We start from the raw sequence: 24,312 nt of genomic DNA, 5'->3' as shown, positions 1-24,312 counted from the left end.
ACCAATAGCTTTTCAAAATTTCACCATTTCCTCAGGGCCCTTTAACAGTTTCAGCAGATGGCCTTGCCTCCTACTCACTAGAGAGAAATGGAGAAAACTCCTTCAATAAAGTGTTGCTACCTATAATCTTATCTAGTACATTACCCTCCCTTGAGTAGGAGAGTTGACTCCCCAGTCTAGGGTTAATCCCTTCTTTCGTGCTCCAGAGCCACTCCTGCCTATAAGAGCTCACTCTTGCATCTTCAAATGCTCCTTATCTGCTGCATTTCCCCTATGAACATGTTTAAACCTCTAAATGAGATATAATCCATGTTCTGAGATGGGATGTCTTGTTATTGGAAAGAGGTCAGTTCTTCTCAAACTTACAATTTTATTGTAAAATTTTCGGAATTTGTTTCTAGAACTTGACAAAGTAATTCTAAAGTTCACCTAGAAGAATAATGGGGAGGAAATAACCAAGATCACTTTGACAATATTTAAAAGCTAAAGTTTTTTGTTTAGAAGACTCTGAGTTTTTAATTTTTTTCCCCATTGAATTACTTATACTTTGCTTTATTTATTGAGGTTTTTAGTTGTGTTCATGGAAGTCTTTGTATGATTTGGTACAAGCATTAACAGAGCTGAGGAGAGGGCCATTCTCCTAGCCTGCTGCCACTTCACCAAAGTGCACAGTAAATCCTGAGGACCATGGGAAAACTGCTGGCCATAGCAATGAATACTCTCAGGGAGGCCTCAGGCAGAGATAGCCATCCCAAAAAGTGTGACTAGGGAAGTCACTTGTGAAGAACCCAGTACGAGGATTTTTTTTTTTAATATTTATTTTTATTTATTTCTCTCTCCTTCCCCCCTCCAATTGTCTGCTTTCTGTGTCTGTTTGCTGTGTGTTCTGTGACCGCTTCTATCCTTGTCAGCGGCACCAGGAATCTGTGTTTCTTTTTGTTATATCATCTTGTTGTATCAGCTCTCCATGTGTGCAGCACCATTCTTGGGCAGGCTGCATTTTCTCTCCCACTGAGCGGCTCTCCTTATGGGCAGCACTCCTTGCGCATGGGGTTCCCCTACGTGGGGGACACCCCTGCGTGGCAGGGCACTCCTTGCGTGCATCAGCACTGCGCATGTGCCAGCTGCACACGGGTCAAGGAGGCCTGGGGTTTGAACCGTGAACCTCCCATGTGGTAGGCGGATACCCTATCCATTGGGCCAAGTCTGCTTCCCTCAATACAAGGATTTTAGCCTTTTCAGACTCCCAGCTTGGATTCTTGGGACAGAGAGCAAATTCATTGTGAATGACTCATTGATACTTCTAGTATCTAATTACCTCCTCACCCCTGGTGTCTTGGGGAGGAGAAAAGCATATATTCCATCCCTTTAACATGCTAATCGGACCTGCCCATAGTTCAGTCACCCCATAGATAAGTTAAATTTCCTGAGGGTTCTCAGGCATGTACAGAACCTCATACTCTTTCCTGGGGAATGTGGCCACTCCTGGGAGAAACTCCTGGGTGCATTTGACAAAGTCCCTCAGGAGTATCCATACCTAACTCAGGGTGTAAAACCTAATGGAAACAAAGGAGAAAAGAAATGAAGGAGGGAAGGATCCAGAAGGAAGGGCAGAATCAATCCTTAAAAACAAGGGATGAGACCATTAAAAGGGAAGGATAGGTAGCAATGTTAAGCCCTGGGTCCGGATGGATTAATATTAAGAACAGGGAGATTAATTTGATAATTAGATACACATTTGTAGCTTTGGAGAAAGAATTTCTGTAATATGGGCAGAAACTAGATTATGAACACTTAAGAATTAGTGATTGATGAGGAAGTGGAGGTAGGTCATGAAATGGCAAGTGAATTGCTTAAAAGAGATGGAGAGCCTGAATCTCCACAGGGCACTGTGATAGGCACCATGGGAGGCTTCATGGATATATGACCTGTACAACCACATAGGGCACTGTGCTAGAAAGGCCCCAGGTTTGGTTTAATGTTTTGCTGCCACTGTTCTTGAAATTCTTAATAAATTTTAAACAAGGGTTCCCCAATTTCATTTTGCACTAGGACCCACAAATTTATGTAACTGGTCTTACAAGGCACTGAGTGGGATCCAAAATATTTCATTCATGGATGATTTATTTATGCATGCAACAACAAATAAATGAATTGCCCACTATGAACCAGGCACAGTAGTAGTCTCTGGAGACATGCTGAATAAGGTAAGAAACAAGATAGGTACATAAAAACTGTTTCAAGAAAAGTTTGTTGCCCTCAAGAATATTAAAATGTAAATACAGGGGTGACATGACATACCTGCTAGTAGGGGCTATGTAACCATGGTTAATTTACTCAACTTTCCTAAGCCCTAATTTACTCATCTAAAAAATGAGAATACTAACAGGACCTACCTCCTGAGGTGGTGAGATCAGAAAAAAGGTTCTCAGCACATTATAAAGTACATGGTAACTATTCAATAATGTTAGTGACTGTGATTAATTTCCAGCACTAAACATTGCCTGGCATACACAGCTCAATAAAGGAGATTTGTTAAGTGGGGGAGGAGGGAAGAGGGGGGATTTCTTATCAACCTGGATTGTTTGATATATTTTTGTACACATGAAACAGATATGGCTATACATACACATTTGTATATACTTATGGCATTGATTAGGCCTAGAAGAGAATGTAAAAGGATACACAACGCTCACACACAAAGTTGTTCATTGTAGCCAAATCTGGGGGATAGATTTTTGTTTTGTTTTTTAAAAATTTATATTCTTTATTTAAAAACAAACAAAAATAAAGCTATTGACATATCTGAATAGTGACATAACTATGTTTATAGTTAATTTTTTATAATTCTTCCTAAGAATTACTTTCTCCTGTCCAAAATAAAAATATCTGTATTCAATTTGCATTCTCTTTCTTTCAGACCTGACTCTGGTATCATTTGCTATGAGATCTTGGAAAAGACAACTTCCTGCTCTACGTAACAGCTTCCTCATTCACAAAATGAGGCACACAATTCAGAAAGTACCTCCTAACTTGTGAACCTTGGCACACTGGTGTCCAGAATGGCAGGAGAAATTGATCCCTCCTGCAACTAGGCAGTTGAGAGGGGTCTGGGGTAGCCAGAGACCCCCGGGCTAGTAGCTTTGGCCATGATCAGCCTTGTTTAGGACTCTACCGGGGTAGCCTGTGCAAAAAGCATTCTGGGGTACATGCTAAGCAAGTGGCAAGTATGTTTGGCAACAACCAGAACTTGCAGTTTGGCTGTTTCTGTGTGGTCAGAGATGCTGCCGCATGGATATACGCACAGCACCCCCATCATGGATCAGAGACTCTGGAGTCACTATAAGAATTTGGAATCCAGATGCCCTAGGGGCACAGCACAGAGCTCCAGGGTGGTAGGTCAAGAGGTGAGAGAGGAGCTTGGGCAGAGCCAGTTTCCTGGCAGGCTCAACTCCAGGCAATGTAACATAATATTTGTCCAATACATTGTGCCTCTTTCTATCCCTCTGAAGCTGATGGCACCCTTTTAGTGGAGCCCAGGCTAGCTGCTGAAAATGCATGCATGTTCTGAAATATAGAGCTTCAAGGTGGAAATTCTGATATTAAAAATGTACCATTGGGGGGAAGTGGATGTGGCTCAACCAGTTGGGCTCCTGCCTACCACACGGGAGGTCCCAGATTATGGTCCCAGTGCCTCCTAAAGAAGATCAGCAGATGCCACATGCGCCGAAACAGGCAGATGCTTAAATGGAGCAGATGCCACAAGCCAGCAGCCTGCTGGGAGTAGATGTGCCTCAGGCTGCTGGGCACTCCCCTCCCATGTGGGAAGTCCTGGGTTTGGTTCCCAGTGCCTCCTGGAAAAGCAAGCAATGAGCAGACAGCCAAGAGAACCATTTGGGGGAAGAAAGAGGATAAATTTTTAAAAATAATAATAAAGTAAATAAATCTTTAAAAAAGTATATACTCTTGGGTTTGAAACCCATTTGCATTATCATAAGAAATTGCAACATTATATTCGTCAATAAAAGAAAAGGAAGAATTGGTAGATTCCTTAAATATAATTGCAATAGTACATTTTGAATGGTTGTATAAAGTGGGTTTTAAATATTTTATCACCTACCTATGTGACCAGAGTCCCTCACTGATGACTATTCACAATATGAAGAGTTCATCATTAAGTCTGGGTCAGAAATTGCATAAAGCCATTTCAACCATTAAACCTAATGTCAAAATACTATATTCACAAGAACAAGTGCAAGTCAATCATTCAAAAAAGTGAAAAAATTTTATCTGAAGGTTTTATGCAAATTCAATATTTAATATCTTTCCTAATACTTTGTATTTTATATTTTATCATAATTATATAATTTAAAGAAAATGGTATGTTTTTGTGTTTTTTTTTACCAACCATCATTTAGATGTCTCCAAATATCTTCCAATTTACCCTAGGGTGCTGTACAAAAAGTATTTTCTGTATGTGCCATGATATGAAAGCAATTGGAAAGCACCCCACCCTAAAGCCTACCTCTCCATCACATAGACTCTTTCTCATTTCAAAGACCCAGGATTGCAAGTGTGGACAGAGACAATTTGTGTTCCACATGGCCAAGCACTAGAGAAGGCATTTTTGTATCTGAGAAACCATGTGGCTCCAAGGCTGGAGTGTAAATTTAGAGAAAAGTGTAAAAAAAAAAAAACAACGAATGTCTAAAAACCTCAAGTCTGGATGCAACAAATCTGGATGAATCTCGAGAGAAATTCAAAATTTCCAAAAGAACAAAAAGCAAGACCTGAATAAATGGACTGACATACCATTATCCTTGATGGAAAGACTTCATATCCTATCATATGCCATTTCTCAAATTAATTAAAAAAATAAAAACTCAAAAAGGAAAGAATAAAAATAACAAAAGTTTTTGATGTTAGAAAACACCAGGGGTTCTTAACCTATTTTGCTCCATAGAACCCTTTGCCAGTCAGGTGAAAACCACGGACCCCTTACTAAGTCCACGTTACAAAGTGTATTATTTAATAAATGTATCACACCCGCACTAACACTTCCCCACAGGAATAAAGTTTTTTTGAATTTCAATTCAAGCTCAGGCGCCCCCTTGTTAAGAACCCCTGACTTAGATAAACATGCCCTGAAGTGAAGCCAGCCATTTGTTCCTTCTGTGTGTGAATACCATCTTCCTAAGGTCTTCACTTTGTGTTTTTCTATGTACCCAGAATTTATGGACTTACCCATAACTGTTTCACTCACAAAACCTCAATATAATAACGAGACGCTAAGGGTATAAAGTTTTTTTAAAGTCTTAAGAACTGCTGTTGGATAATTAGGGGGAACTGGTAAACGTAACTTTGCTTGTAATAATGGAATTAGAGCAACAGGAGTAACAAGCTAGTTTGGAGTGTTATTTCATCCAAATTACATTAACACTGGTTTCTGCCCCACAACAGAGCACCCTTCCTTCATCTTTTCCAAATACACTACAATGCCTGCCCCCTTGAGCAATGCTAGATAGATAAACGTCAACAGATTTTAAATTTTACCTGCACTCCTTTTCCAGATCCCAAGCAGACCACTTCTCATTTAACACAAACTTTTTTTCCCCAATGTACATATCATTGATTCGACAGAATTTTCTTAGATAATTCAAGGTTTCAAGATTTCTAATCTTGGCAACAGAAGGCTAGATCAATTCCAAAGCAGTTGCTCATAAGGATTACTTAATTAAAATAGAGGGCATTTCCTAGCAGGGTGGGGAGGCTTGTCAAGTGTTGTCATTTTAATCGGTAAATTTATTTAAATTCGGATCTGCAGATTATGAATTTACAAGTTTATTTAATCCCATCCCCATTTTCAGTTAAGAAACTAGAGCTCAGTAGTAAGGTTATACTTATAATAACCTGGCTAGTTAGAGGCCGAGATCTTTAGTTTTCTTTTAATTCATCCTGTTCATTATACTTCACAATTGGAAACAGAGGCTCACATTAAAGCAACAAATCACTCGCGAATAGGGAGCATATCTGGCTATCCTACTTATTAGAAATCTTGTAAATAACGCAACTCAAATTCCATTCCCTGGAACAGATGCTTCAGTTCTCCCAACAGTGGAAAATAGTGCCTACATACTTGAGATCAGTGAGTACCTAACGAACTGACCTTGACCAGTGCTGTCTGAGCTCTTTAAGGGTAAAAATTCAACGTGTTAGCTGCGTTTCGAGGCCTTCAAGGTCTCCATAATTCATACATATCCAGGGATTTTCAGTACGCGCCCCGAGAAGGAGCGCCTCGCAGTCATGGTAATTGGTCCCTGGCCTTTTGAAACGGGAGAGAATGTGCCGAGGAGCTGAGGCGGTTTTCCTGCAAGCTTAAAGTGCAGGAAAGAAGAGTTTGGGTTTTAATTTTTATTTCAGTAACGGTAATGGAAAGGATTCAGAAATGGAGACCAAGAGACAGACTGAAGGAAAAGGGGGAGGGTGGTACGGGCTCGAGAAGAAAGAAAAAGGCCTTTCTCTCCGGTGACGCGGAATCACGAGGCATTCTCCCGACGTGGGCGCTCGGCATTCGCCGAGCCTGGCCTGACGTCACGGTAGCTGTCCTGGCGCGAAGAGCGGCAAGGGCGGTGCCGCGCTGGAAGTTGGAGAGGCGCGCGCGCTCCCGCGGCCCGCCGCGCCCCCGCTCTCCGCCCGCCAACTCGCTCGTCCAGTCCCGTTGCGCGCCTGGTTGGCCCCGCCCCTTTCCGGGCGCGCCCCTCCCCCACCAGGCCGGCGGCGCGCGGAAAGGGCGTCACGTGACGGCTGGCCCCGCCTCTTCCTCTCGGTCCCATATTGAACCCGAGTTGGAGGAGGCGAGTCCGGTCTCAAAATGGAGGTAAAACCGCCGCCCGGTCGCCCCCAGCCCGACTCCGGCCGTCGCCGTCGTCGCCGGGGGGAGGAGGTATTAGGGGGAGAGCGGGGGATGGCTGGGCAGTGGACGGCGTGGGGGGCCTGGCTCGGTGGGAGCGGGGAGGCCGGGTGGACTGGATCGGCCGTCCCGCGCTCTGCGCTGAAACAGGCGGTGGGAGGGGGAAGGGATAGGGCCTCCTAGGGGCTCCTCGCCCGCCTCGCCGCCTTCTTTGGCTGCCCAAGCAGTCTCACGGCGCAGCGTGGTGGGGGGCCCTCCGGAGTGGAGCCGGCCTGCCGGCCGCGCGGTCTCGGATCCCGAGGCCGGCATGGCGGGCTTCGGCGGGAGCGGTTGGGAGGAGGCGGTGGGGGAGGGGAGGGGACGAGCAGGCACATCCGGGCGAGCGAGCAGGCGGGCGGCGGCCACATTGACATTGATCCGCTGCCGCGTTACGAAATGGCGCAGAGGCCCGCAATGGCCGCCGCCGCGCTGAGCCGCCGGGAGCGAGAGCGCGGGATTGGAGGGAAGAGAGAGGAGGCGGCCTGGCAAAAAATGCCGCAAACGGCCTTAGAAGTTCGGAGCGCAGTGTTTTCGGTGAAGTTCTGCCAGCCTTATAGACCTTTCTAGGCCTTACAGATCACTTAGGTGTTGAGAATTCGTTAATTCTCTGACCTGTTCTTTTTTTCGCAGCATCCAGTTGAAAACCTGAAATTTTTTCGAAAAAATTTGCTGCTTTAAAATACAACCTGATCCTGCCATTCTGGTTAAAGTACTTAGAATTAGTCTTATCTGTACCAATTGCCACGTGGGTGTAGTACTCTTAGTATCTCAAAATTTGAGTGTAAATGTAAAGTGGGAACTTGGATGTCCACGTTTCCCCCTTCTTCGATGGGTAGGCCGTAGCTGTAAGTTTCTTGAATTTTTGTTTTAGAAAACTGCAGCTCTAGTTAAAAATTTTCTTGGTAGTATTTATGTAGTTTCTGATCATTTCTCGACTTTGCATTGTTCATCTAATGCATTTAAGCGACCTGAGAAGATGAGACAGTGAGTTAATGCTGGAGACTATTAATCATTTAACATTTTTTCTTAGCCATATGACAGCCCCGTTAAATTAAATACCTTAACAGCTCCACTTGTCGAAGGCTGTAGAAAGATATTAGAATGTAAATTTGGGCCTATTTATTTAAAGACTTGAGGAACAAGAAATCTTAATGCATGTTGGTGGAATCTGTTAAAGCCTTCAACTATTTAATACGGGAAAAATTTATGGCACATCTCAGTTTTTTTAAAAATCTCACTTTCTGTTCTGTAGTGTTACGTTTTTCTGCTCAGGTAAATACTATACCTAGTTAGTCCAAATTTGTCCATTTGTGAGCCTATAAAAATATGTAGTGGTACTGTACTTGAAATTACCACCATAGAATAGATGTGCAAATAGTTTAATTTTTTGCAGCATATAACCCATAATATAATTTGGTATAGAAACCTATATCAAATGGTGGATTTTTATTCACATTTTTGGGAACATGCTAGTTTTTGGCCTTGTACTGAATACCTAATTTAGAACTCTTGATTTGCTTGAAACTGGTAGATTTCTCTGAATTCGCCACTCAAAACTTAGTTTCTTAGATTTGAAGTTTAAAATTAAATACTTATTTGTATGTACTTAGGACTTGAAAAGAATGGCATGGATGGAGCACAGCTTTTACAAACATTGGTTTCTTAGAAAATGAATTTTTTAGTAGAAACTTCAAAAATTATCCTCAGACAGCAGATTTAAATTGAGGATTAAATTTAAGAGATTTTTTATTTTTTAAAATCTTTTAAGACTTCAGCTTATTTGAAGAAGTTTGGTTATAGGTTTCCTTAGAACCAGTTAGATCCTTTATCCTTGTCCAAATTTTAACTAGACAAAGTGTTAACTGAGGAATTTGATGTTAAGTTTACTCTATGTTGTAGATTAAAGAATTGTGTGCCACTTTAGCAACTCACTGCCTATATGAAATCTGTGGTTCTTTTCCTCAGGGCCATGATCCAAAGGAACCAGAGCAGTTGAGAAAACTGTTTATTGGTGGTTTGAGCTTTGAAACTACGGATGATAGTTTAAGAGAACATTTTGAGAAATGGGGCACACTTACAGACTGTGTGGTAAGTTACTAAAGAAACTGTGCAAGTTTCTTAGAATGAGTGAGGAAGGACCTGTGATGGGGTATTTCAATGCTCTAATGTTTTTATTTTGTAGGTGATGAGAGACCCCCAGACAAAACGTTCCAGAGGCTTTGGTTTTGTGACTTACTCTTGTGTTGAAGAGGTGGATGCAGCAATGTGTGCTCGTCCACACAAGGTTGATGGGCGTGTAGTGGAACCAAAGAGAGCTGTTTCTAGAGAGGTATTTTAATAATATGCTGTGTAATGTATGAAATTGTTGTGAAATTTTGATTTTTGATTTAATGTATGTTTTTGTTTGTAGGATTCTGTGAAGCCTGGTGCCCATCTAACAGTGAAGAAAATTTTTGTTGGTGGTATTAAAGAAGATACAGAAGAATATAACTTGAGAGACTACTTTGAAAAATATGGCAAGATTGAAACCATAGAAGTTATGGAAGACAGACAGAGTGGAAAAAAGAGAGGATTTGCATTTGTGACTTTTGATGATCATGATACAGTTGATAAAATTGTTGGTAAGTAGAAATTTCTTGGTACTGGAATGCACAAGATTTGTTAAATTGCTTTTAATTTTGTGCATGTAAAGCACATAAAGCAACTACACTTGTGTAATCCCATCTGAGTCAACATAAACATAGTGAAATAAATCCCAGAATACCTAGACTCAATTACTACCTTCTTGATGTATCTTTACCACTGATTTGTAATTTTTTTAATTTAATTTTGTTTGGTTAATTTTTTTTCAGTTCAGAAATATCACACTATTAATGGGCACAATTGTGAAGTGAAAAAGGCCCTTTCTAAACAAGAGATGCAGTCTGCTGGATCACAAAGAGGTGAGTGGGACCATACACAAATAAACGGGAGCTGTGACTATTGTTTGTTAGGTCCTTAAATATCTTCCTTGCTTGTGTTAAAGGTCGTGGAGGTGGATCTGGCAACTTTATGGGCCGTGGAGGGAACTTTGGAGGAGGTGGAGGGAACTTTGGCCGTGGTGGAAACTTTGGTGGAAGAGGTAAGGTGGTTATCTAATTGTAATATATGCCTTCCTAAAACTTGTTAACGAATTGAATATATGATTTTATTGTCTTTTCATCAGGAGGCTATGGTGGTGGTGGTGGCAGCAGAGGTAGTTATGGAGGAGGTGATGGTGGATATAATGGATTTGGAGGTGATGGTAAGTGGGTTTTTGTTGTCTGGTTTTAATTAGAAATTGTAGGTATACAAAAAATTATGTAAAAGTAAACAGCTTTCCCATATCCCCCACCCCCTCAATTATCAACACTTTGCATTAGTGTGGTATCTTTGATCCAATAATGAAAGAGTATTATAATTGTAATACTGATTGTAGTCTGTAGTTTGCATTAGGGTGTGTTTTGTTTTGTTCTTGTTTTTAATTTTGTTCTATTTTGTTACTAACATAAGGGTGGTTTTATTAATTGATGTTTGACATTTTGATTTTTTATCTACATACTTATGTTTTTCTGATTTCAGTGAAAATTTGCCAGACTTGATACTGTGCCTCCAAATTAATACCACTAAATAGTAGATTACTTTCTTGGAGATCTGATATTAGGTAGTTCTTATTGGCTAATAAAATTTAGTGTACTAGCAGTTGAGCTGGGATTGCTTGTCTTGGAGACTGTTTTCCTTGGTTCTGTTTTTAAAAATAAGGACTTTGGCATTTAATTTTAGTATCAAACGATACCAAAGCATTCATCTTAATTCTTAGTAATCCAAGTTTACTGTTTTATTAACCAATTACCTCCCAAGTTTTTAAAGTGTTAAATTAGTTCATTGGCTTCTTTGCCAGTGGTTTAAATGTAAATTAAAACTAGAATTCCAATTCGTTGATGGTCTGTACATTTATGATGTTCTTGTGTGACTTTTTTAGGTGGCAACTATGGTGGTGGTCCTGGTTATAGTAGTAGAGGGGGCTATGGTGGTGGAGGACCAGGATATGGAAACCAAGGTGGTGGATATGGTGGTGGTGGAGGAGGATATGATGGCTACAATGAAGGAGGAAATTTTGGAGGTGGTAAGCTTTAAACAATTATAAAAGATACATTATTTTTTATTATGTTTCCAGAATTTTACGTTAATTGAGGTACTTTTAAACTGGTCTAGTAGGAACTATAAAAATACTCAGATACAATGAGTAGGGTGTCATCTTGAGGTTTAGGCAACAGTGTGAAAAGTATTTTGGGTGTTAATACTATGTATTGTAGAGTATGAGCAAATCTGAGTCATTACTCTATCGTACTAGAAATAAAAAGCTTTATGAATGCAGTGAGTTTTATTGGATCCCGTTTAAAACGGTTTTATGGTCATTTTAAAAGGCTTTTAGGTCAGTTGATTTGGAATAACTTCCCAGTCATTGACTTTAAGTTGCGCTGCATCAGAATTAACCTGAAATCAGACATAGATAATTTTGGCGGTGGTTAGCATGGACTAAATAAATACTTAGCAGTATGAAGGAGAGAACATGTGCTAGGGTGTATTTTAAGTAAGCTATTGATGTTTCTCTAATGTCCTGACATCTTATAGTTTCCTAAAGGCATGCTGTTTGGTCGCTTTCCTCCCTCTCCTTTCTCCTACTTAGGACTTAGAGTCTCCTAGTAAATAGCCTTGTGTGGCAGGGTTTGAGGGCAGGGAATTGTGGAAGTTTGGTAAGTGTAAAATACTCTTCAAAAGATTGCATCTAAGTGTGTAGAGTGTGCTACCATAATTACCAGGTCAATATTTACATATATAAAATGGAAAATTAGTTACTGTGTAGGTTAACCATGGCTTAATCCTTGTAATTTCAGGTAACTATGGTGGTGGTGGGAACTATAATGATTTTGGAAATTATAGTGGACAACAGCAATCGAATTATGGACCCATGAAAGGGGGCAGTTTTGGTGGAAGAAGCTCGGGCAGTCCCTATGGTGGTAAATAATTTTCTCATCAGAATTCTTCAGAACCTTTTGAATTTGTAATTTACATGTATATTTGATTCAAAACTATTTATTTCCAGGTGGTTATGGATCTGGTGGTGGAAGTGGTGGATATGGTAGCAGAAGGTTCTAAAAACTCAACAGAAAATGGTAGGTATCTTTAAATATTTATTATGATGATAAAGAATATGTGGAATTGTTCACTGAGTGTAATAATTTTTTTATCCTGTATTATTCAACAGGCTACAGTTCTTAGCAGGAGAGAGAGCGAGGAGTTGTCAGGAAAGCTGCAGGTTACTTTGAGACAGTCGTCCCAAATGCATTAGAGGAACTGTAAAAATCTGCCACAGAAGGAACGATGATCCATAGTCAGAAAAGTTACTGCAGCTTAAACAGGAAACCCTTCTTGTTCAGGACTGTCATAGCCACAGTTTGCAAAAAGTGCAGCTATTGATTAATGCAATGTAGTGTCAATTAGATGTACATTCCTGAGGTCTTTTATCTGTTGTAGCTTTGTCTTTTTCTTTTTCTTTTCATTACATCAGGTATATTGCCCTGTAAATTGTGGTAGTGGTACCAGGAATAAAAAATTAAGGAATTTTTAACTTTTCAATATTTGTGTAGTTCAGTTTTTCTACATTTTAGTACAGAAACTTAACAAAATGCAGTTTTGAAGGTGTTTCCTTGTGAGTTAACAAGAAAAGAAGATCATTGTTAATCACTATTTTGTATGAATTTTGCTAAAGTTAACTGTAAAGAAACACCTGCTGACTTGCAATTTAAGGGGAATCTATTCTCCTCATTTCCAAACCATGATATGAATGGACACTGACATGTGGAGAGAATAGATATTTGTATGTTTGCAAATGTGTGTTTTAGATAACAACTAGGATTGGGTATTTAAATTAGCATATTTGTGAATTTAATAGCATTAAGATTTACTTTCAAATGAAAAACTCTCAAAATTCCTATTTGGTTTTTGTGCATTTTCTTTAAAAAAAATGTTATCATTTTAGTGTGTTTAGCTTTGCTAAAAGCCCTAGCTGTATTTAGAAAACCTCCTTTCTACACGTTGGTCACACTTGAACTGCTGCCATTATATTATTTGGGTGTAAAGAAGGCCTACGGCCCTCTGCTTAAATTCTAGAATGAGGTGGTGAATTTTTTTTCTTACATTAAAAAACCATTCTTAAAAACTTAAAAGTACAGGACCACTAAGCCTGCTGTATTCAAGCAAATTAGTGGCTATCTTTGTTTTCCTTTCTAAAGCACAAGAGGCCCATAAATCTTCATTTATTTTCCTTGGTTTAATGTTTTTAAAATCATACAAACTCTTGGAGTAAGAATAAAAATCATGCATTGTTGAACTCTTCCCTGGTTGGCATGCTTTCCTGTTGGCAACCTGTGCTTTTTACTGGACGAAACCAAGGATAGACTAGGTATAATCATCCAAAATAACTTACTGCAGCAGAAATGTAGCACAATTGCTTAGTACAAGCTTCTCACTTCTCAAAGGTCTGAATTGAGTTTTGAGTAGTATGAATTCTTATTATCTCACTTTAATTCACCAAGGAACACACTATTATTCCATGTGTATGTTTCAACGTAAATCATGTTGGTATGGGTTATCAATTTGTTTGCAAGACCCTGGTTGAGAAGACTTTTAGGTGACAAAATCATATATGAAAACCAATGTCTACTGTTTCGCGCCAGCTAGTGCTTATAATTTGATTTGGGCCCTGAGTATGTGCTCTGTTATTTTTTCGTTTGGCAGTTGAATATTGAATTCGAAGATTCTTTTTGTTTTAAGAAGTACTAAGCAAAACAAGCAATAAAAAGGGGAATGGGGCGTGCTAGTGTTTGAATATGCTCTATCTCGTTGCTCTAATTCTGTGCCTCTGTGCATTAATATTTGGATGCATGCAATGCCAGCATGGAAATCGGTTTTCACACAGATACTGCAGTTTTCCAGAAAACACTCACAAAATCAATAAATGTAACCGACAACATTCCATTTGTTAATGGGCTTATGTGAATAAGCAGCATAGAAAATAGGCTAATAGAAAATGGTTAAGTCCTTAATAACTAAAAGTGTGGTGACGTAAATGGACACTGTCAATGTTCATAACTTAAACCTGGGTACTTGGTCAAAGCAATGCTTGGGAAGCATTTTATTAAAATTGAGCTAAATTGTCTCAAGTTCTTTTATTCATCTAATAAAGGTTGAAAGAATGGGGGAAAGAGATTTAACATTTCCTGTTTTTGTTTGTGAAATTGTTTGACACAACCTTGACAGTATCCTTTAATGGTATATGAGGTTAATTGTATTGTTAACAAATTTTCTGTGTTCTGGAACTAGTTTAATAAGTGAAAATATTTTCAGTAAGTTGATGTATGCAACCTATAAGCAGGTGAAGTCTGTGTATGTGACCTGTTTATAAGTTGTATTAGTTTAGTTCTTGTGAACAGTGTGGAAAAGTAAGCCATGAGGAGAGCGATTTAACCAGCTTTAAAGGACCTAAGATGTGCTTTTTAAGCACTGTGGATCAAAGGAAACTCCCTAAGACAGGACTTCAGCAGCCTTTTGAGTGTGGACAAGTCAGCATAAATAAAGAATGACAAGGCAGCAGCAAGAGCTTCAACTACAGAGAAGTGAAGGCATAAGATTCTATGGTGATAGTGAGCACCTTTACAAAGGCTAGTTAAATCTGCTTATTACAACTGAAATATCGAAGAAAGTCTAGCAGGAGCTCTTCGCCTTTTGGAACATCAATGAGATAGTTGCCACAGTCACTAGGTCTAGCATTTAGACCTGAAAGGAAGGGCAATAAGCATTAGGTAAGGCTTGAATTTGATTTTTTTCACTAATTAAAGAGTAATTTTTTGTAAAGCAAGGTAAGAGTAATCTTTTTGATTTGCAGGTTGAATGAGAACCCTACTTGCCTAAATGAGGAATGTCTTTCCTACCATCTTAAATACGAAGGTTTCTGGCTGGGGTAAGGTTTGTAGCTCACAGTAAAACCTGATGACACCATTTGTTTCCCTGAAAATTTCATCTATCACCTATTTTAAAACTATTCATCCTTCTCTGATAGATGAATTGGCAAAAACCTCATTTGAAAAGTTTCTTAAAACCACATATAAAACTTGTTAAACATTACACAGTTAAAATGTCCCTGCAATGCCCATGAACATCTTATGGTAGAGGTGGCTCTTCATATGCACAATTCATTGTTTGTATCTTTAAGGTAGAGTCAATTTTGGGTATGAGAAAGAGTAACCCCAAATTTTGTGAAAAAAGTTTGAGTGGCTTGTAGTAGACACATTTAAACTGTCAATCCCCATTATAGGAGAAAGACCTTGGGATGAATTTCCAAAGTTACCAGATGATAGTAGATACAGAAATGTTCGTCAGTCAAGTGGCTTCTTAAAAATTCTCTTCGTAAATTCAGGATACTATCATTTGGATTGATAGGATAGATTCTTGGTACCTTTTTTTTTTTAAACCTTTTAACTGGAAGCAGTGGAAATTACACTTAGGTTCATTTAAAGTTTTTCCTAAAGGGATAATTGAAATCCTACATAATTACTATTTAAGTAAGTTGCTGATTGTTCATGAGGGCTATCTTTGTTGCCCCAAAAGGTCTGGTTAAAAATTTAGATCTAATGTTAGAGCTTAGAAAAAGAAAACATTTGGCTGGGTATAGATAATAAAAATATAAACTAGGTTCTAAATTATAAAATCAAGTTACTATGTAAACAGTAATAGTTTGCCACAGAATTTTATTAATACTCAGAAAATGACTGGTTGGTTCTGTTCCTGAATCTCTCAGGACTGAATTTCTACACATTAATATAGGAGAAAATACTGAGTAAGGTAAATAGCCTTGTTACTCATCATGGTTTTAGTGAAGTGAATTTCCTATGATAGGAAACATTTTCTTTTTTTATGGTATTTCCAGTTCATCTCATTTCTATATGAAATAAAAGGATTTTATTTAAATGTATGTTCCTCTGTCATTTATGAAAAAGTGTCTTCTGTAGTTGGTAGCACCATTTGAACAAAGGGCCCTTACAGGAGGGGAGAAGGTTGGATGCAAACTTAAACCAATGTTAAGCCAGGTTGTAGATTACTGTTTCCAGTACTACATTTCTTAACTCAGTTTACACTCATCCTAAAGGAGGAGAACATTTCAAAAGAACTAAATTCACAAACCTTCGTTTTGAGTTTGGGTAAAAAATACTAGTTGCAATTCGAGACATTTCTAATTTATGATGCAGCTGGAGTTGCAGTAATACCACAGTCATGAATAAGCATGCTAATTTGGAGGGGTAAATACAAGGATTGGTAGCCTATCTAAATTACTTTCAGAACTTTTAATATGTTTTATTCTGATTTTTAAGACTCAAGAAGTGGTCTGTAATGGATTTAAATGTTTCATTTGTAGTATAATGAAATGTTTACAGAACTTTTTCATTAAAGTATTTTTAGAAACGTGTGTGTGGTTTAATCACTTCACAATGTTCATGTGACAAATGGCTATAGGTAGCAAGTAGTACTTGGAAGTAATGAAATAAGACACTTAGAATAAGCCTTTTACATTACTCTTAAGCATATTATAGGTTGTGTTCACTGAAAAGTAGAAATAGGCATGGAAGAAAAATACTGGTACCATCTTAAATTGAAAGTTTGTGACCACTTGCTGATGAAAAGGACTTAAGTCTTGAAAAGGGCAGAATGCACATGAGATACTTAAGTATCAATTATCTTTTGGGGGAGAAACAAGGTGAATCCATGAAAGTAAGATGGAAGTTGTGAGGATTTTTAGCTCTTGCAGGGTTGCAGCCTATCTTGCTTTGCTGGATTCATGTTCTGTGCAATTAAGAAAACCTAGAATTGTATACCTTATAACTCCAGTTTAATGTATTCTGAAACAGCTGCCATTAGGACAAGAGCAGGCTTTGTCACTATTTTCAGAATGGAAAGACATTAGAAACTACAAAAGCTGCAGGCAACAAGATTAAAAAATTTAAATCTTGGCACATTTCCTTCCCATCAATGATGTAATTAAAATTTGAAGATTCGACTATAAAAATAGGATCCTTTTTATGTTAGGTTGACTTTAAATTGAGCAAAAAATACCAAGCTTTGGTGGGATTGAGGTAACAATGTTATCAAAGACCTTAAATCCAAGTAATGGATGCATTGAAATGACCACAGTTCTGAAAACTAGCCAGGGATAGTTTACCCACATTAATCTGTTTCTGGTTTAACAATACCAAATGTGGATAAAGAATATAATAGAAGGGTATTGGCAGATTTGAAGTCTTTCATACCTTCAAAAATGAAGTCTTAATTGTATTTTACTACAAACATGAGTCTATAACCATTATAATTTATTTTAGTAAAGGGGCTTGTAATATTCAGATGAAAGATTCTATTGAAAGTAGCTGTATGTGGAGGTTGCAGTACAGGTGATTTTCATTTTGTAGCTTAAGTAGACATACTTCAAAAAGTTTGAATTATTTTTCTGAATATTTCTGACTCTTACGGTCTCATTTAATAGGTACTCAGGGAAAATGCATTTCGTTTTTTCCCAGCCTGGGTCATATATGAGCGTTTACTTGTCATTAAGAAACTTAGCTTTGTGACCCTAAGCACATTAGAATTTGGTGGTTTTTAAAAAAAATATTGGCTCCTTTGGCAATTTGATGCCATGGACCCTCTTTTTAAGTGCATAAAATATGTATGGTTATTGAGGTATATGTTGAAAATAGTTACCAAATAATGAATTGTGATTTTTAAAAGTTTAGTGGTGGTTTTAATTAATAGCTTTGAATTGCATAAATGGTATTTTGAGATATTTCTAACAGTAATTTGATACTAAGATTGTGATTTTTAAGTTCTTAATAGTCAATTATGTGAATACCACTGGTTTTATATATATATATATATATAATGAAGGAAATGCTAAAATTCAGGTAACTGTTTGAAGAACAAAGAACTTTATCCCCATCAAAATTCTCAGGCTTGCTAAGTTCTATCCAGGCTAAGAACTCCTGTTTTTTTATTTGGGTAAAATGTACTTATTACAAACCTTAATAATTGAGGGTAAGTTACAGTTTTTATCTACCATGTTCTTTCTTCAGGTATCTTGTATGAACTAGACAAAATATTTTGAAATAAAGCTTGAGTATCTGGAATGAACAAGAATGAAGGTGTCAGCTGGCAGGGTTGTAGAAAGTCTGTTTTGGTCTACTCAAAGTGCTCTTCCTCCTCCCACTAAACAACAGCCAGTTGTAGGTGCTTCAGATGTGGCTAACAGGTTTTTTGCAAATTTCCCCCCAATCCATGATTTTTTGTCTTAAGGATAGGCATTTTATTCATGATGTAGGATTTTTATGTTCCGAAGTTTTGAAAGTGCTTGTTCTGCAAGGATCCTCCCCCCCTCCCCCCAGGAAATCTAACAGTGTGAGGCCAGCAACAAAAAGACTCAGGCATCCCTGGAACCAGTAGTGCTTCAAGTTATTTCCATCCCTGGGCTTTCCAATCACCTAGGCTAACTGGATTTTTGGTTCTTGTCAGTTGAAACCAAAAAGTATCCTAAATCAAAGCTAAAGAGAATTGACAGTAACCGTTGTAGAGTGCCTGTTGTGAGCTAGACACTGCTTTTTATGATGTAACTAATAACAGGTTTTACAGTTAAGGAAACAAAACCTAAGAGTGCTTAAATTGACTTGCTGGAGATCATTCTAGGGAAGTGGTAGAAACAAACCCAGGCAGTCTGGCTCCAGGGCTTGTGGTCCTACTAACCACTACACATTGCTCCTAAAGGATGATGGGACTCGAGTAATTTGTACACAGTGCTTACTCCAAACGTACTTAATTCCCAGATGAATCTCCATCATTCCCCACTTCAGAAATTAAAATTTTCAGGCCTATCAGGGAGTTTGCTTAAATGAAAAAGTGAATGGGTGCTCTAAATGGCTATTGTATAGCATGAAGATTTTTTTTACAATTTTTTCAACATGATTCTGATTAGTTTTTGCTGTTTCATTGTACACAATAGATCTCAAATCTTGTGTTCAAAAGTCAACTTATCTTCCCACCTAGATCTTTCTACAGTGTTCCTGTTAGCAACACAATTTTTATAGCTGTTCAGGTCCCTGACTGAGCTACCCCCCAGCGTATCCATTCTCAGGAAGGTGTTTTCCTTAACCACCTCCTGCCTTTCACCCTGGACCAGAGTCACAAGTCATCGCTTCCGAATGGGTCTCCCTGCTACCACCTTTAACTTCTAACCTTTTACAATACACAAGCTAGAGGAAACTTTTAAAAACGAGATAAAACTTCCTAATGCTAGTAGCTGCCCGCTTAATAAAAGCCAACGTTTTTATGAAGGCTTAACAGGGCTCTATCTATCATGCTACTTAGTACTCTCATCTCTCTAGCCATTTTGTCCTTGTTTATGAAACTATCCTCAAAGTTTTGGGACATGAAGTGCTGTTTACAATGCCTTTTTTTTTTGGCTAAGGGAATGATTTGCTCTCCCACACGTTTGAATGTTGCCACCTCAATGAGACTTCCTACTTAAAACCGTATTGTAAATTGTAGGAAGTATCGTACTTCCGTGTCCGCTTGTGTTGTCAGGGGCACCGGGAATCTCACTTTGTCGTCATCTTGCTGGGTCATCTCTCCATGAGTGTGGCCCCACTCCTGGGCAGGCTGCACATTTTTCGTGCTGGGCAGCTCTCCTTAGGGGCACACTGCTTGGCGTGGGATCCCTTATGCGGGGAACACCCCTGCGGGGCAGGACGCTCCTTGTATGCATCAGCGCTGTGCTTGGGCCAGCTCATCACATGGATCAGGAGGCCCTGGGTTTGAACCCTGGATCTCCCATGTGGTAGGTGGATGCTCTATCATTGAGCCAAATCCACTTCCCTCCTTTCCCTTCTAACATACTAAAATATATTCTTTGCCTACCCGTTAGAATGGAAGTTCTAGGAAGGCAGGGACTTCTCATTTGTCCACACTGAGCATTGGCTAGCAAACAGGCATACTTTTTTTTTTTTCTTTTGAGGTACCAGGGCCAGGGATCGAACCTTGAATGGACCTTGTATGTGGAAAGCTGGTGTTCAACCACTGGCCCACATTAGCTCCCCTGCTTTGGTGTTTTCGTTTGTGTTTTTGTTTTCAGGAGGCACTTGGACCTCCTGTGTGGGAAGTGGGGAGTTCAACTGCTTGAGCCACATCTGTTCCCCAGGCATACATTTTTGGAAGTATAACATTTTCCTTGGTCTAGATGGCTCTGCTATTGAAATGATAAAATACCTTGATATGTATTCTATCTCTGGCACCAAAAGTTTAATCTATTTCTGTATTTTCAAAGAAAACATCTGAAAATGCAAAACAACAAATACGTTAAATGTATAGGTTTACTGTCTTAAAAATTCTGTGTGAATAAAATCAAACTGAAGGAATGTCATTATTATTTTATTAGTACCAGCTTTTTAAACCAAATTATGTTTTGCCAGAGCTAAACAATTTAATATAAAAAAATGCCATTTTTTATTCATACAGTATTTATAAAAAAGTATATAGTGGTTAGTTTTGCAACAGTTTGCTTTTAGCCAGGTGTATCATCATATAAATCTATGGCTGTAACAAATAAGAACAGATAAATAAGTTTTTATAGTATTTACACTTATACAGAAACTAGACCAAATGGTGTTCCTAGGATATTAAGTTTGCAGTTAAAAGTGAAACTACTGATTCAGCATACTGACAACTTTTATTTTAATGCTTTTTAAAGTATTCTATATTAATTTTGGCTATAATTTTGCATAGAATTACAAAGTATGATATTTCTGCATTTCACATCACAGTAGGAGCTTTCAGTATAACAGTACAAAAAAAAAACACTAGCCCAGAAAAGGTAATATCCTCCCAAATCTAGTTTTTCTTAACATCTGGCTTCTTACTTTTGGGAACAAGGAATACATTGCCGTCTCTTGTTTGTTGCAGGGAGTATTCACTAGGAGAATAAGGTTTTCCATCTTCATCACGTAGCATGCTAAAGACCTCGAGATACAAGGTGCTGAGTTGTTTTTTCAGTACATGGAACCTTTTGTCATTTTCTACTTTTTCTTTGAGCAGTTTTTCTTTTTCATCTTTTAAATGATCCAAATCTTGCTCCAGTTCTACTATATTTTCCAGTTTTCTTTTTCTGCAATTCTGAGCAGCCACCTTATTCTTACCCCTCCTGCGTATATCTCGAATTAATGCAAGTTGAGCTTCATTGAATTGCTCCTTGGACATCATTTCGTTGAAGTCATCAACAGGAAGGTTAATGATTTTTTCTACAGGGAAAGGGATATGGAGAGCTTTTGCCCTTAGCTCATCTCTTGTCAGATGAGCCTCTAAGCGGCTTGAATGCCTGTCTTTTGCGAATGGGGTTTTTCGATGACCAGAATTTGGAGGCGGTTCATTCTTTGGTGCGTTTTCACACTGGACATCATGCACTAGAGCACTGGGTCTCTGAGATGGTGATAGAGGTTGGACTGTGTCCCCAGAAGACTGTACTGGCTGTGTTTTAGGACCATTTTGTTTGACACTTCCGGGGGCACTATCTATCTCTTCCATTTCAGAATCACTGAGGCCGAGTGGTGTGTCTCCATAGATGGATGATGCCACTGAGTGTTCTGGTGATGCCACGCTGGGACTGGTGTTGAGTGAGATGCCAGAGTCAGAGTCATTGAATTCTGCTGTGCTTTCAGGGAGGTTTTGGTTGAAAGCTTTACAAAGTGATAGATCAGAAATATCAATGGACCCAGTTAGAAGTTTAGAGAGTGACTGGTTTAAAGTCACAGAGGAGGGCATGCTTTTGCTGCTACTGGGCTCTGCTATAAAAGCAGAATAAAATTCATCACCAAAATCTGTGTTTATTGTGGCATCTGAATCTAATGAGTTCACTGTCAGCTGGTTGGGGCTGTCTGTAGAGAGCATGCTGCCAAAGGAATCCTCAAAAACATCAAGAAAATGTGGACTGCAGTTACCTACTTCTTTTTCCAACGAAGGGATTGTTGAGTAAAAATAATTGTCAATTTCTGTCAGTTTGGCTTCTGGCCTTGGAACCATGCTGGTCTCAACCAGCTTGTCATTTTGAATATTAAGACACTGCATGGAAAAGAAAGATCATGCTATATAAATCAAATAATTTAAACTCTGTAACAGCTGTTAATTTGTATTTGAGGATAACCTTAAGTAAACTCTCTCCTCCCCCTAACTCCACTGTCTCCAAGATGTTCTCTATAATTCAGAGGTAATTCCCATTGCCAACAGATACTTCTCTCTAAGCATATGTATTGTTTTCAGTGTCTAGATCAGATTTCAGGTTTAAAACTTGATCTATCCTAAAGGTACCCAGCCCATTAAACTAACAAAAGTGCATGTTAAATAAGCACGGGCAGCTCTCATGACTAATTTAAAAGTACCCTCCAATCCTTTCTATAAGTAGGTGGCATACAAATAAAAGATAATTGGAATGACTAATTTAAAGCCTTTGAATATAAAGTAGTCTTTGATATTATATTAGATCTTAAGTTACCTGTAATTCTGGAATGGATAATAGTTCTTCCCAGACTTGCTCAATGTCTTGTGACATATTGTCTAAATCAGCAATGGCTAGCTGAAGGACAGGAGTTTCAGGTGTCTGAGTCTGACTAGGAGCAGTGAAGACCGGGCTCTCAATGTGGCTGGAAATATCAGGAACAAGTGTATGAAACGATGCTGAAGAAACCTAAAATTGACAAAAAAGGCATTTATCTACATGAATCTACCAGCAGTGGATGAGGGAGCTCTAAGGCTTCATCACAACACTTTGAGCGTCTATATTTCTCTCTTTATTAACCACTTAGGACTTTTTCTTTATTTCTATATAATGGAACCATTCTTTTTTCCTATTCAGCTGACTCGAAATGTACTTTAACTTGCTTAATTATCTTATCCTGTACATTTGAAGGCAAACTTTAAAATAGGCAAGAGCAATCTTTAGGCTTTAACTTGTATCTATATAATATCTAGTATGATGCATCTAACAGATTAAAATTGATTGAATCAATACTGGTTTATTATGCAGCTTGCTCTTTACTCACCAAAATTATTTTTAGGTACTGTAACAAATTTGTTTCTGTATATTAATCTTTTTCTGGTTATGCAGCAGTAAACATTTTGGGATTTGTATTGTGTGTGGGTCTTTTTTTTTTTTTTTTAAATAAGTATAGGGGATTACCATGTGTCCAGCTCCCTACCCCTGCCACGTTTTCCCACATTAACATCATTAGTGCAGTACATTTGTTACAACTGAACATATTTTGGAGGACTGCCACTAAGCGTGGAGCGTGGACTATAGTTTACATTGTAGTTTACAGACACTCCCACACGTTTTTGTAAGTTATTACCTGTCGTTGCAATGTCATTCAGGACATTCCAAGTCCCGAAAATGTCCCTATGTTACAGCTCTTCTTCTCCCTCCCTCCAGTGGCCACTGCCTCTGTATCTTTAGGCTAAGGATTCCTTGACAAAACTTCCTCCTAAAACTACGTTTTTTCTCATTATTTCTTTCAAATGGAGACACATTAAAGCGGGTTTTGTGGGGTTTTTCCCCCATGCAAGGCAGCTCTCCTTCCTCACAGCAGCTCTTCAGGAGGCCCTTGGACCCTCCCATATGGTAGGCGGGCACTCTTATCAGTTGAGCCACATCTGCTTCCCAAAGCAGGGGTTCCTTACCAGGGTCCAAGGAAAGATTTTGGGGCCCATGAGCTTGAATTTAAAAAAATTAACTTCTATTTTCTCTGATTTCTAACTGACATTTAGTTTTTCCATCACTTATGAATGTATGCTATAAATATAGTATATTCATTTCACCTGGCTAGCAGAGGGGTCCACGGAATAAAAAAGGTTAAGAACCCTTGCATTAAAGGGACATATATAGGACATAACTAATTTAGTTGTGGCATTTTGTTGTTAGCCAAATGTTGTATACCTCATTGCCATCTACAAATGGGAATGTCTCTGCCAAAAGCTGCATGCAGTCATCAAAATATAAAGCATCTGGTTTGGGAATGTGGGGAACCTGGATAAAAGGGAAAGACATAAAAGAAAGTGTTAAATGTAGGCTCATGATGGATGCTCATAAAATGCCGACAATCTAGTTACTCAAATATTTCTCTTATTTTGGAAATCAGTTTGGGGTAGTAAAAAGTACAGACTCAAGCCAGACTAGGCTCCCCCAATTTCTTGAGTGAGGTAGGCAAAGT

General features: G+C 38.6%; 2 protein-coding genes across 13 annotated transcripts in view; one reads left to right on the top strand and one right to left on the bottom strand.

Moving 5' to 3' along the window:
* Nucleotides 1-6,758: 6,758 nt before the first annotated feature.
* On the top strand, nucleotides 6,759-16,489 carry HNRNPA3 (heterogeneous nuclear ribonucleoprotein A3). Of its 7 annotated transcripts, none has more exons than XM_004476824.5 (11): nucleotides 6,759-6,943; nucleotides 8,915-9,037; nucleotides 9,132-9,278; nucleotides 9,360-9,570; nucleotides 9,802-9,891; nucleotides 9,975-10,070; nucleotides 10,155-10,232; nucleotides 10,950-11,090; nucleotides 11,866-11,988; nucleotides 12,075-12,144; nucleotides 12,237-16,489. In XM_004476824.5, the coding sequence occupies exons 1-10, from the start codon at nucleotides 6,872-6,874 to the stop codon at nucleotides 12,125-12,127; spliced, it is 1,134 nt and encodes a 377-aa protein (XP_004476881.1). In that variant the 5' UTR covers nucleotides 6,759-6,871; the 3' UTR covers nucleotides 12,128-12,144; nucleotides 12,237-16,489. The 7 variants fall into 7 exon arrangements, with proteins under 7 accessions (XP_004476881.1, XP_004476880.1, XP_023439952.1 ...); XM_004476823.5 differs by having other exon boundaries at nucleotides 6,766-6,943; nucleotides 10,950-11,093; XM_023584184.2 differs by having other exon boundaries at nucleotides 6,787-6,943; nucleotides 10,950-11,093; nucleotides 14,916-16,489.
* Nucleotides 16,490-20,472: 3,983 nt separating this feature from the next.
* Nucleotides 20,473-24,312, bottom strand: part of NFE2L2 (NFE2 like bZIP transcription factor 2) — a 215,105-nt gene continuing 211,265 nt past the window's right edge. For all 6 annotated transcript variants that reach the window (XM_058300597.2, XM_058300596.2, XM_004476825.5 and 3 more), the window contains 3 exons: nucleotides 24,039-24,128; nucleotides 22,602-22,793; nucleotides 20,473-22,171 (listed from right to left, as the gene is read on the bottom strand). In XM_058300597.2, coding sequence (XP_058156580.1) covers nucleotides 20,948-22,171; nucleotides 22,602-22,793; nucleotides 24,039-24,128 — 1,506 coding nt within the window. In that variant the 3' untranslated portion in view covers nucleotides 20,473-20,947. The remainder of the gene's footprint in view (nucleotides 22,172-22,601; nucleotides 22,794-24,038; nucleotides 24,129-24,312) is intronic.

Source organism: Dasypus novemcinctus, chromosome 7 (assembly GCF_030445035.2).
Source record: "Dasypus novemcinctus isolate mDasNov1 chromosome 7, mDasNov1.1.hap2, whole genome shotgun sequence".
In the NCBI taxonomy this organism is placed as follows: Eukaryota; Metazoa; Chordata; class Mammalia; order Cingulata; family Dasypodidae; genus Dasypus; species Dasypus novemcinctus.
Note: the sequence above shows the minus strand (reverse complement) of the source record. Positions and strands in the feature narration are given on the sequence as shown.